This window comes from Mirounga angustirostris, unplaced genomic scaffold (assembly GCF_029215605.1).
Source record: "Mirounga angustirostris isolate CCGP_5_RB_7025 unplaced genomic scaffold, mMirAng1.0.hap1 SCAF_1, whole genome shotgun sequence".
Taxonomy (NCBI): domain Eukaryota; kingdom Metazoa; phylum Chordata; class Mammalia; order Carnivora; family Phocidae; genus Mirounga; species Mirounga angustirostris.
The window spans coordinates 198,524,340-198,538,795 of record NW_026991709.1 but is presented as its reverse complement, the minus strand read 5'-3'; the positions used below and the strand labels follow the sequence as shown (position 1 = coordinate 198,538,795).

Sequence of the window (14,456 nt, the reverse complement as noted above, 5' to 3'; positions counted from 1 at the left end):
TGAATTTGCGTTAAGACTTCACTGTCCTTCAACTACTGCACAGAACTCCAAATGTCCACCTTACAACTGGGGCTGCCATTCCTGAGTCAGTCTAGTCCCAGTTCACTATGTAATAATCACTGCTCCATGTGAGTACAAGCCACAGCGTTATAAAGAGGTGTCTGCGGGTTTCTGCGCTGCTGTGTGGGGTGAGTCCCCTGTACCCAGCAGAGCCAAATCAGCATGAAATTCTAGAATTACACAAAGAGCTCCCTGACACGAGTTGCTGAAGGAAACTAAGGGGGTGCCAGACGCAGGGTCACCAGGAGGAAGAGTGGTTTCTAGCCCCAAGAAGGGAGTTTCATAAAGGAAGATGTGATTACCTGTGTTCAGTTCTGTCGGGAGGTCAAGAGTAATAATGATTCAAATGTGTGGAAACATTTGGTGACCAAGACGAGGGTGGTATAGCAATGAGCCACAAAAGGGACAGGTGGTGAAGGGTGGTGCCCGAGCTCTTTTTGCTTAGATAGATGTGCTCATTTTTCAAGGCTGCAGCCTAATGAACTTTTATACATGTATGTAGCTGTATGACCACCCCCTCGATCAAAACAGAAAATCTTTCTGGCCTCCAGCCTACAGAGTGTTTCTCAGTCAAAACCACCACTACTTCACCTATTAGGTAATTGTGTCTGACTTCTGTCCTTGCAGTTTTCCTTAACTTCTGTTAAGGAAAGGAAGGTTGTTCCTTAACTTCATGTAAATGGAATCGCACATTGCCTTTTGTGTCTGGCTTCTGCTAGTCCACATTGTGACACGGCACTTTGAATGTGCTTGCCTGTGAAAGGAATGAGAAGCTAGTTGCTGGAGTAAAAACAGTGAGTGGAGGAATGTGAGTGTATTTTGAGGACAAGAGAAACTCAGGCATGTCTACAGGATGAAAAGAATGAGTTTGATGAGGGGCGCCTGGGTGGCTCAGTCGTTAGGCGTCTGCCTTCAGCTCAGGTCATGATCCCAGGGTCCTGGGATGGAGCCCCGCATCGGGCTCCCTGCTCGGCGGGAAGCCTGCTTCTCCCTCTCCCACTCCCCCTGCTTGTGTTCCCTCTCTCGCTGTGTCTCTGTCTGTCAAATAAATAAAATCTTTGGAAAAAAAAAAAAAGAAGAAGTTAGATGAACAGGGGTGCTCAAATAGAGCAGAATCTGCTGCCAATGCTGTGTGCTCCCTCCCAGCAGGCACTCTGGTGAGCGCTGCATGTACATTGCTTCATACGAGCACCTAAGAAGTCAATAAAGTCGGTACTACTGCTACCCCATTTTACAGATGAATTTCCTCAGAAGCTCAAAAGATAAATAACTCTGCCATAGGAGGCAAAGGGAATAGCTGGTGGATTCCGGACTGAGAGGAGATGGGAAGGAATATTACCAAGACCACGTGGAATAACGAGGCTTGCCTAGGTAAGAGTCTGCTTCTCCCTCTGCCCTCAACCCGCTCTCATGCTCTCTCTCTCTCACTAATAAATAAATAAAATCTTTTTAAAAATTTGTAAGGATGTAACAAGAGAAACTCTGAAGGGGGCAGCTCGCCAGGGGCTCCCCTGACAGCACGTATGGTCTAGAGAACACCCAGAGACAGGCTGAGATGCACACTAGCATCCCACCATCCCGTGCAACAGGCAGTGGCCTCTGTTCTTTCTTCTGTATCTGGGCCCCAACTGCACACCTGCATTAAGCAAGGCACCCACCCATAGGCACAACCATATGTAAAGAACAGCTGGGTTGCAGGAAGAGGCTAGTGGCATGCTGGTGCTAAAGAGTCCCAGCAGTCCCAGCACAACTGTCAAGAGGGACTTAAGGCAGCAATCTCTCAATGCTGATGATCATCACTGATCTTCACAGATTCTGGGAAGCTTCTAGTTTTAAAATGCTAAGCAACCAACTCAAGAGAATGGGGTGGGGGGGAGCGGATATAGCAAAAACAAAGTAGAAGAAAGGAAATAAGATAAAGACAGAAAGTAATGAAACAAAACGTTCAACAGGATTAATAAAAGGTGAGAGTTGGTTCTTCAAAAAGACTGAAAGAATTGATAAGCCCCTCGCAAGCTTGAGCGAGAAAAAAAAAAAGGAGAAGGCACAAAACAACATCAGGAATGAAGACGGGAACATCATTCTAGGTCTTGTATATATTTAAAAGGTGTTATAGGGGAAACAATCAACAAACTAAAAGGCAGCCTACAAAATGGGAGAAGATATTTGCAAATGACGTATCAGATAAAGGGTTAGTATCCAAAATCTCTAAAGAATTTACCAAACTCAACACCCAAAAACAAATAATCCTATGAAGAAATGGGCAGACAGGGGGCCCTGGGTGGCTCAGTTGTTAAGCATCTGCCTTCGGTTCAGGTCATGATCCCAGGGTTCTGGGATCGAGCCCCATGTCGGGCTCCCTGCTCAGCGTGGCCTCTGCTTCTCCCTCTGCCTGCCACTCCCCCTGCTTGTGTTCCTGTTCTCACTATCTCTCTCTGTCAAATAAATAAAAAATCTTAAAAAAAAAAAAAAGAAATGGGCAGACAACATGAATAGACACTTTTCCAAAGAAGACATCCAGATGGCTAACAGACACATGAAAGGATGCTCAACATCACTCATCATCAGGGAAATGCAAATCAAAACTATGATGAGATACTACCTCAAGCCTGTTAGAATGGCTAAAATTAACAACACAAGAAACAGCAGGTGTTGGCGAGGATGCAGAGAAAGGGGAACTTTCTTGCACTGTTGGTGGGAATGCAAGCTGGTGCAGCCACTCTGGAGAACAATTTGGAGGTTCCTCAAAAAGTTAAAAATAGAACTACCCTATGACCCAGCAATTACACTACTAGGTATTTACCCAAAGGATACAAAAATACAGATTCAAAGGGGTACATGCACCCCGATGTTTATAGCAGCATTATCAATAATAGACAAACTATAGAGAGAGCCCAAATGTTCATCAACTGATGAAAATAGATAAAGATGTGGTACACACACACACACACACACACACAATGGAATATTACTCAGCCATCAAAAAAGAATGAAATCTTGCCATTTGCAACAACGTGGATAGAGCTAAAGTGTATTAGGCTAAGCGAAATAAGTTAGGGGAATACAAATACCATATGATTTCATTCATATGTGGAATTTAAGAAAGAAAACAGATGAACATATTGGGAAGGGTGGGGGGAAAGGAGAGAGGACAGAGGAACCATAAGACACTATTAATGATAGAGAACAAAATGAAGGTTGACGGGAGAGAGGTGGGGGCGGGTGGGCTAAATGGGTGAAGTTAAAAGGAGGGCACTTGTTGTGATGAGCACCGGGTTTTGTATGTAAGTGATCAATCACTGAATTCTACTCCAGAAACCAATACTGCAATGTATATTAGCTAAGTAAAATTTAAATAAAAATATAAAAAAATAAAAGGTGTTACAGGAACGTTATGACCAACTTTATGCCAATAACACTGAATTTTAGACAAAGATGAAATAGAAAACTTAAATAGTTTAAAAATTAAAATAATTTAATCTATAGTCAAAAATCTTCCCACAAAAGAAACACTGATAAGTTCTGTAAGATATCGAAAGAATTCTAGTTTTGGTTTTTTTTTTTAAGATTTTATTTATTTATTTGACACAGAGAGAGAGAGAGCACGCATGTACACAAGCAGGGGGCACAGCAGGCAGAGGGAGCGGGAGAAGCAGACTCCCCGCTGAGCAGAGAGCCTGAGTGGGGCTTGATCCCAAAACCCTAGGATCATGACCTGAGTCGAAGGCAGACGCTTAAGGGACTGAGCCACCCCAAGAAATTACAGATCAGTCTCACTTGGGAATATAGCCATAAAATCTTAAACAAAATATTAACAAACTAGATTCATCAACATATGAAAAGGATACTACACAATGACCACGTTGGTCTATCTCAGCAACAAAAGGCTGCTTTAACATTTCAAAATCAAATGAATGTAATCACTGAAGCCTTGTTCATAACAGCTAAAAACTAGGAACACCCCAAATGTCCATCAGCAGTGGGGAGGCAAATAATTTATTCACACACTGGAATATTGTACAGCAATGAAAACCAACAAACTACAGCTGCACACAACAATGTGGGTGAATGCTGAGCAAACAAAGATGCAAATAAAAGAATACTTTCTAATTCCAATTTAGAAATTTAAAAAAGTAGCAGGATGTGGCCATATTGTTTAGGGTGTATACCTCAGTGTCAATCACTACAAAGGAAAGCAAATACATGACTACCATAAAAGTCAGGATAGGGAGGTAGGAAGGCTGTGACTAGGAAGGAGCTCATGAGGGTGGAACAGCTTCTGAGGTATAAGGGGGCTTCTCTGAAAATATCTAGAAATAAGTTTCTGGATTATAGAATAAATTCAGCTTTACAGGATGAGGGTAAATTTCTCTCAAAAGGGTTATTCTATTAACAGTGAATAAAACTTCCTACTACATCTTGCAATTGTCAGTTTCCTACTTTTTGCTAAGCCAATAGGTATGAAAATAGTTCTCACTGTGGTTTTTATTTTTTTATTTTTATTTGAGAGAGAGAGAGCATGAAAGGGGGTAAGGTCAGAGGGAGAAGCAGGCTCCCCGCCGAGCAGGGAGCCTGATGTGGGACTTGATCCCCAGACTCCAGGATCACGACCCGAGCCGAAGGTAGTTGCCTAACCAACTGAACCACCCAGGCGCCCTGACTGTGGTTTTTAATTTGCACTTCCTAATTACTCAATGAGGCTGAAGCCAATTCATTTTTCACTGATGCCAGAACTATGCTTCGAGAATACAATTCTCATAGTGTCATCTTTCCTCTCAAAAATCTTTGAAAGTGCTTCTCAAACATTTCCACCAAGTAGTCTTAATGCAAGGGCATTTCCAAGTCTTGGAATAGTCTATAGCAGGGGTTTTCAAACTTTAGCAAAAAACATTAAAATCGTCTGGAGGTGTTGTTGATACCAAAACCAGACAAAGACATCACAAGAAAACTACAGACCAATATCCTTCATGAACAAACACCAAAATCCTTAACAAGGGAGTTACCCACTACATGCTAGATGGGATGCTGCCTAATTCACAAATTACTTAATAAAGCCAATAAGATCTTCAAATTAAAAAAAAAACTTAACAAAATTTTAGCAAGTTAAATCCAGTAATAAATAAAAAGGATAATATATCATGACCAAGTAGGACTCACTCCAGGATGCAAGCTTGGTTTAATATTCAAAATTCAATCGATGTTAAAAAAAAAGTCAAGCAATGTAATTCATAGTTGTTAACTAAAAAAGAAAACCCATATGAGCACCGCAATAAAAACAGCAAAAACATCTGACAAAATTCAACATCTTTTCATGATAAAAACTGAGAAAACTAGGAAGAGAAGGAACCTTCCCTAACCTGATTAAGGGCACTTATAAAGAAGCTTACAGTTTACATTATACTTAATGGTGAACAACTAAATGCTTTCCTCTTAAGATCAATAACAAGACCAATAACAAGACAAAGATGTCTGTTTTCAGCGTTTCTATTCAATATTGTACTGGAGGATACGGCCAATGCGATAAGACAAATTAATTAATTAATTAAAAATGAAAAAGAAGGCATACAGAAGTAAAACTGTCTTTGTTCATAGATAAAATAATCATCTATATAGAAAATCCCAAGGAAGCTACAAAAAAGCTACTAAAATCAGCAAGGTTAGCAAGGTTGTAAATACCACAGGATCAATATGCAAAATTCAACTGTATTTTTATACACTAGCAATAAATAATTAAATACTGAAAAAAGGAAAACCACTTAGAATAACGTTAAGCATATGAAATATCCAGGTATAAATTTAACAGATGTGTAAGACTTGAAAAGTATAAAATGTTAAGAGAAAAATTAAAATATATAGAAAAGTATAAATAAAAGTATAGAAAAAGTATATAAAAGTATAAAAAAGTATAAAGACCTGAAAAGTATAAAATATTACAGAGAAAAATTAAAACATATAGAAAATTTTAAAAATATATATATATTATGTTCATGAACCAACTCACTGTAGTGTACGTATCTGACAATAAGCTTTTTTGATTGTAATGTAAGTGAATGACATTAAGCTTTTGATTATTGAGGCAACCATTTCAAAGACACCCATCTTGAATAAACATTGCCAGCTACACAACTAGATAAAGACCCAGGCTGCTCCCACCTATGAAGTTTCCCTTTTAGAAAGCCCTGGGAAATGTAGAAGACTGACTGCTTGAGTGACCACACTTTTCTCTTCCCAGACCCTAATTCCTGCTCTTACATTTTAAATTCGCCAATAAAGAGTGAACCTGCCAAACCCTGGACACCCCACCCTCATCCCCAATAAAGACAGAATTCCAGGTCCCCCACCCTGTGACCTCACTGTGTGGCTCTGGATGTGCCATGTACCCTCCAGGATCTGTGAGTAATAAACCTGTTTTTTCGAAGTTCCCTCATGGTTGTTGCTGAGGTAAGTCTTGCAGTCATAATAAGAACCACAAGGGCTGGTCCAGCCACAACACGGCTCTGGAGAACTGTCTGTGGGGGCTTGCTAGAAGTAGGTGAGTGTCATAGATCAATGGAACAGAATAGAGAGCCCAGAAATGGACCCTCAACTCTATGGTCAACTAATCTTCAACAAAGCAGGAAAGAATGTCCAATGGAAAAAAGACAGTCTCTTCAACAAATGGTGTTGGGAAAATTGGACAGCCACATGCAGAAGAATGAAACTGGACCATTTCCTTACACCACACACAAAAATAGACTCAAAATGGTTGAAAGACCTAAATGTGAGACAGGAGTCCATCAAAATCCTAAAGGAGAACACAGGCAGCAACCTCTTCGACCTCAACCGCAGCAACTTCTTCCTAGAAACATCGCCAAAGGCAAGGGAAGCAAGGGCAAAAATGAACTACTGGGACTTCATCAAGATAAAAAGCTTTTGCAAAGTAAAGGAAACAGTCAACAAAACCAAAAGACAACCGACAGAATGGGAAAAGATATTTGCAAATGACATATCAGATAAAGGGCTAGTATCCAAAATCTATAAAGAACTTATCAAACTCAACACCCAAAGAACAAAGAATCCACTCAAGAAATGGGCAGAAGACATGAACAGACATTTTTCCAAAGACATGTCTTCCACAGAAGACATCCACATGGCCAACAGACACATGAAAAAGTGCTCAACATCACTCGGCATCAGGGAAATCCAAATCAAAACCTCAATGAGATACCACCTCACACCGGTCAGAATGGCTAAAATTAACAAGTCAGGAAATGACAGATGTTGGCGGGGATGCGGAGAAAGGGGAACCCTCCTACACTGTTGGTGGGAATGCAAGCTGGTACAGCCACTCTGGAAAACAGTATGGAGGTTCCTCAAAAAGTTGAAAATAGAGCTACCATATGATCCAGCACTTGCACTACTGGATATTTACCCCAAAGATACAAACGTAGGGATCCAAAGGGGTACGTGCACCCTGATGTTTATAGCAGCAATGTCCACAATAGCCAAACTGTGGAAAGAGCCAAGATGTCCATCGACAGATGAATGGATAAAGAAGAAGTGGTATATATATACAATGGAATATTATGCAGCCATCAAAAGGAATGAGATCTTGCCATTTGCAACAACGTGGATGGAACTGGAGGGTATTATGCTGAGCGAAATAAGTCAAACAGAGAAAGACATGTATCATATGACCTCACTGATATGAGGAATTCTTAATCTCAGGAAACAAACTGAGGGTTGCTGGAGTGGGGGGTGGGGTGGGAGGAATGGGGTGACTCGGTGATAGACACTGGGGAGGGTATGTGCTCTGGTAAGCGCTGTAAATTGTGCAAGACTGTTGAATCTCAGATCTGTACCTCTGAAACAAATAATGCAATATATGTTAAGAAAAAAAAAAAAAAGAAGAAGATAGCAGGAGGGGAAGAATGAAGGGGGGGAAATCGGAGGGGGAGATGAACCATGAGAGACGATGGACTCTGAAAAACAAACTGAGGGTTCTAGAGGGGAGGGGGGTGAGAGGATGGGTTAGCCTGGTGATGGGTATTAAAGAGGGCACGTTCTGCATGGAGCACTGGGTGTTATGCACAAACAATGAATCATGGAACACTACATCTAAAACTAATGATGTAATGTATGGTGATTAACATAACAATAAAAAAAGCAAAAAAAAAAAAGAAGAAGAAGTAGGTGAGTGTCCCAGGCATTCCTAGCTGATAGCATCACTGTTAATGGCCTGAGACTGACACAAAACACTATTGTTACAATGTCACTTTCTCCCCAAATTGATCTATAGATTCAACACATACCCAATAAAAAAAAATCTCAGCAGGCTTTTTTGGTAGAAATTGTTAAGTTGGTTCTAAAATATATACAGAAATGCAAAGAGCACAGAGTAGCCAAAATAATTATGAAAAAGAACAAAAAAATCTGGAGGGCTTAAACTATCTGATTTTAAGACTTAGTATAAAAATCTTTTATAATCAAGACAGTGCAGTAGTCAATGGAACAAAACAGAGACCACAAATAGACCAAAAAACATATGGCCAAGTATTTTTCAATACAACTGTCAAGGCAATGGGATAGGATAATCTTTTCAACAAATGATGCTGGAATAATTGGACATCCATATGCAAAACTCTGTAAAAACTTTACACCATGTTCAAAAATTAACTCAAAATGGATCACAGATCAGGGGCGCCTGACTGGCTCAGTCAGTAGAGCATGTGACTCTTGATCTCAGGGTCATGAGTTCAAGCCCCATGTTGCGCATGGAGCCTACTCTAAAAAAAAATTAAAAAAAGATCACAGATCTAAATGTATGAGTTAGAACTGTGAAATATCTACAACTGCCCTGCTCAATACAGTAGCATGTGGCTACTGTGCACCTGAAATGTAGCTTCTATAGATTTAGATGTGCCGTTAAGTATAAAATACACATCAAATTTTAAAGACCAAGTACCAAAAAAAAGAATGTAAAATATTTGATCACTGAATTTTTATATCACTTAGATGTTGAAATGGTATTATTTAAAGATATTAGGTTTACATATATCATATTATTAGAATTAAGTTCACCTTTTTAGAAGATTTTGGCTGCTAAAAAATTTTAAATTACGTATGTGTCTTACCTGATATTTATTTAATGGTGCTGGCCTAGAGGTAAACGTAGGAGAAAGTCTTATTGACCTTGCAAAGATTTTTTTTAAATAGGGCATGAGAAGCATGAATTACAAGAGAAAAAAAATTATAAACTAGATTCTTCAAAATAAAAAACTTTTGTTTTTTTTTTAAAGGTTTTTATTTATTTCTTTGAGAGAGAGAAAGAGCAAGAGTGGGGGGGTGCAGAGGCAGAGGGAAAGCAGACTCCCCACTGAGCAGGGAGCCCGACGTGGGACTCGATCCCAGGACCCTGAGATCATGACCTGAGCCGAAGGCAGACGTTTAACCAACTGAGCCACCCAGGCGCCCCAAAACTTCTGCTTTTTAAAAACTACCATTAAGAAAGTGAAGGGACAAGGGAGGTGGATGGGGGATAGGCTAGATGGGTAATGGGATTAAGGAGGGCACTTGTTATGATGAGCACCGGGTGTTATATGTAAGTGATGAATCACTAAGTTCTACTCCTGAAACCAATATTACACTGTTTGTTAACTAACTAGAATTTAAATAAAAGTTTGGAAAGAAAAAATAATTAAAAAAAGAAAAGAAAATGGGTCACCTGGGTGGCTCAGTTGGTTAAGCATCTGCCTTTGGCTCAGGTCATGATCCCAGAGTCCTGGGATCAAGCCCCAAGTCAGGCTCTCAGCCCGGTGGGGAGTGTGCTTCTCCCTCTGCCCCTCCCCCTGCTCGTGCTCTCTCTCTCTCAAATAAAAAAATAAAATCTTAAAAAAAAATAAAAAGAAAAAAAGAAAAGAAAATGAAGAGACAAGCCACAGTCACAGGCACAGACTGGGAGAAATATTTGCCAACCATTTGTCTGATAAATGATTTATAGTCAGAATACAAAAAGAACTCTAACAACTCAATAATAAGAAACCAAATTACCTAATGGTAAATAGGGCAAAAGATTTGCAGAAACTTCAGAAAAACATGGATGGCAAGCAGTCACAGGAAAAAGATACTCAACATCATCAGACATTAGGCAAATGCCAATTAAAACCAAAATGAATTACCACTTCATATCCACTAGAATGGTTAAAATTAAAATGACTGTTGATACTAAATGTTGATGAGGATGCAGAACAACTGGAATTCTATTACATTGCTGGGGGAATGCAAAATGGTAGAGCCGGGTTTTTTTTTTTTTTTTCAAAGGTTTTATTTATTTGACAGAGAGAGAGACAGCGAGAGAGGGAACACAGGCAGGGGGAGTGGGAGAGGGAGAAGCAGGCTTCCCGCGGAGCAGGGAGCCCGATGCGGGGTTCGATCCCAGGACCCTGGGATCATGACCTGAGCTGAAGGCAGACGCTTAACGACTGAGCCACCCACGCGCCCCGGTAGAGCCGTTTTTAAAACGTTTGGCAGTCTGTGAGACACACATATACGTATGACACAGCAATTCCATAAAAACACATGTCCACACAAAGACTTGTATAAGAATGTTCACTGCAGCTTTATTCATATTTGCCCCAAACTGGAAAGACCTCAAATGTCCATCAACTGGTGAATGGAAAGACAAATTACAGTAGACCCATATAGTGAAATACTACTCAGCAATAAAAAGGAACTATCTGATGACACACACAACATGAAAAAAATCTTAAAAACATTATGCTAAGAGAAAGAAGACACAAAAGACTACATGTTATACGATTTCATTTATATGAAATTCTACAAAAGGAATTTCTGTAGTGTTAAGTAAATCAGTAGTTTCCAAGAGTAAGGGGGTGGACTAAAAATATAAATGAGGGAACTTTCTGGGGTGATGGAAATGCCCTATACTATGATTCTATGATTGTAGGGATGGCTATAAAACTCTAGAACTGTACACTTGGTGATTTTATTGTAGGTAAAATATACTGTAACAAAGCTGACCAAAACAAACAAACAGACCAACATAAAGCACGGTTTCTGATTCCTAAGAACTTGCATTTCTAACAATTCCTATCAAATTCCCAGATGACACTGATGCTGCTGTTCCTGGGACCTCACTTGGAGACCCCTTGTCTAGAGACACTGCCAAAAGGGGACTAGAATAAGCTGAGATCATCCTAATTCTTGCCCATTCTGTGTCGCCACTTAGCACTCCTATCTTCAAGAGGACAGACACTCCAGAAACACTGCAGCTTCTCATACCTCCTGACATACCTCCTGAAGGCATGGTGCTTTGAGAATGAACTAGAAGTCCTTTGGGAGTAAATTAAAGCACCTCAGGATCAGAAGCAAATTTGACCTGTCAACATATCCCATTTAACAGACCAGGACACCTGCCCTGGAACACAGCTCGCACCCACAGGCCTTTGCTCATATTGTTCTTTTGTCCTGCAAGACCTTTCCCTGACCTCAACTGCCGAAGCTGCACTTATTCTAAGCCCAGCCCAAATGGTATTTCCCTCACAGAACCATATGGAATACTTCCTTTCCTACATGTTCTCACTGACATTCACGTGTTCCTTCATTATAGTGCTTATATCTAGTCCTACCTGTGTATCTTAATAAATATCTATAGAGAATCAAACCAATTTCTAATTGAAGGAATTATTAACGGCAGGGGTACCTAGAAAACAAAGGCATTTAGAGATGCCACTCATAGTTTTTTTGTTAGTCCTTTTTCTCTGGGAGTTTCTCTCTCTCCTGTGATAATAAGCCTGATTAGTCCTTGTAGTGCTGGTTGGGCCAACTCTACCCACTGGTCCCAGGGGTGGGCTCAGGACTTAGGTTTGACCAATCGGGAGTCTTTCCTCCTCCTAGCTCCAGCTCTGGGTTCATGATGGGAACATTGCCCAATCCAGACCAACCAGATATCTTCCCAGTGTTCTTACCAGAACCACAGGCAGAGATGTTTACACCTGAAGTCTTTACATATAATTAAAGATGCAAACATAGTAGACAAGGAAAATTATTACACAGTACTCATCACAATGACCCAGGCCACTGTGTGGTGATCCTTACAGCACCCAAAATAACATGAGAGAAAGGCACAAAGGAAACATTAAAGACAACTTACAAACCTGGCCAATCACTGAAGACTGAAGACTCTGGGTTATGCTGGATTAGCTAAGAGGGCACCTTTGGGCCAAACATAGAAGGTAAAGGGCACAACTCTTAGACCTTCTCCAGGCTTTAGCACCAATGGATGAAGCTTACTCAAGGGTCAAAAGAGAATGATGTCCAAAAGAACAAATACCAGAAACCAGCAAAAGGTGAATGGAGGCAAGAGATGTGCATGTGTCCATGAGATGAACATCAATGGGCTTCAGAGGTCTCTGCAGGAAGTGTTGCTAGTAGCTAGCAACATGAGCTCCCGAAGTGAGAGGACAAGGGATGCACTAGTCCTTCAGGAGATGATTCTCAGGAAAGGAGCTGCACAGGGACGTGCTCACCTGCATGATTATGCGCTCTCCATCCTTATAGACCTTCTCTCCTATTACATCCACAATCTTCATTCGTTCCGACACCTGAAACAATGGACATACCCATAAACTACAAGGAAAAGACCTCAATTGAAAGTCACAAATAATACCTAAACGACATAGAAGTGTGTTAGAATAGTCCAATTTGAAAATTTAATAGATTACTTTGAAATATTAAATCTCCACAAACAGACTCTTATTCAAATACACTTTACCTCTAGTGATTTAAGGAGGGGCACAGATTCAATAAATGATTCAAACATCCTTCTCTTTTTTGCATTGTTTTTCACTATGATTCTCCTAAAAGTCACACGGTCCTACAAGAAAGAACATGAAAATTCTGGTAAATGCCTCTGTAAGAGAACACCAATGATTTAATTAACTGGATGACAGCAAAAATTAGAGAACTATGGAATGTACTGGGCCAACTGAGTGTTTAATGACATTTTAATCTGAGTCACCACTGGAAGAGAAAGACTGGTAACCTGTGTCAGACAGATGTCCTCCGTGTAATTGCTTGCTATCTATACTCCATGAGTGCCACCTAGGGGTCATAAACAGAATACAAAATACAAAACTCCCAATCAAACACTTGCGAGCTCACAGTCACTGTTCAGTGTGAAAAGATGCACATTTGAAAAAAAGATAAAACAATCAGAGGGCTCTTGCCCTGAAGGACTTTACAGTCTCAATGGGGAGACAATACAAAATATACGGGAATAAAAAATCTACAGTTCAAGACAGCATATGAAATGTGCTAGGTGAGCGATAAAGACAAGAAGAGTTAAGTGCCACAAGAATTCTGAGGAGGGAGAGAGAGAGATCACAGTAAGCTGGAGTGATCAAGGATATTTCTGTTGCAAAAATACAAATTTTGGGGGCGCCTGGGTGGCTCACTCGGTTAAGTGTCTGCCTTCGGCTTAGGTCATGCTCCCAGGGTCCTGGGATCGAGCCTTGCATCAGGATCCCTGCTCAGTGGGAGTCTGCTTCTCCCTCTCCCTCTGCCACTTCCCCTGCTTGTGCTCTGTCTCTCTGTCAAATAAATAAATAAAATCTTTAAAAAAATTTTTTTGGTGGGGTGCCTGGGTGGCTCAGTTGATTAAGTGTCCAACTCTTTTTTTTTTTTTTAAAGATTTTATTTATTTATTTGAGAGAGAGAGACAGAGAGAGAGAGCATAAGAGGGGGGAGGGTCGGGAGGGTTAGAGGGAGAAGCAGACTTCCTGCCGAGCCGGGAGCCCGATGCGGGACTCGATCCAGGGACTCCAGGATCATGACCTGAGCCAAAGGCAGTCGCTTAACCAACTGAGCCACCCAGGCGCCCTTTTTTTTTTTTTTTAAGATTTTATTTACATATTTGACAGAGAGAGACACAGCGAGAGAGGGAACACAAGCAGGGGGAGTGGGAGAGGGAGAAGCAGGCTTCCCGTGGAGCGTGATCTCAGCTCAGGTCTTGATCTCAGGGTCATGAGCTCAAGCCCCATGTTGCGCTCCACACTGGGTGTGGAGCCTACTTAAAAAACAAATACATAAATATATGTATGTATAATATATAGAAGTAATAGAAGTATTATATATATATAAATATTTAAATATTTAAAATTTAATATAACTTTAAAAAATATAAATTTGGGGGTACCTAAGGGAGGGAGAGGATTTAAATTAATGGAAAGAGAGGGGAGGAAGCTCAAGATGGAAGGCAGGAATGTGAAAGGTCCCTTGGCCCCAGCAAGTCATGGATTCAGATCAGGAGACAGCTAACCAGAGCTACAGTCAGGCCCCTCTCAGATATGTGTATGTATGTGTGGGGAAGGACACACACAGCCAGGAGAATGTTAATT

The 14,456-nt window shown here is 40.6% G+C and overlaps 1 protein-coding gene across 1 annotated transcript in view; it reads right to left on the bottom strand.

Moving 5' to 3' along the window:
• Positions 1–14,456, bottom strand: part of PRKAR2A (protein kinase cAMP-dependent type II regulatory subunit alpha) — a 120,116-nt gene that overhangs the window by 8,223 nt on the left and 97,437 nt on the right. The window contains exons 7-8 of the mRNA XM_045862463.3: positions 12,833–12,934; positions 12,588–12,662 (exon numbers count right to left, since the gene is read on the bottom strand). Of these exons, the coding sequence (XP_045718419.1) occupies positions 12,588–12,662; positions 12,833–12,934 (177 nt within the window). The remainder of the gene's footprint in view (positions 1–12,587; positions 12,663–12,832; positions 12,935–14,456) is intronic.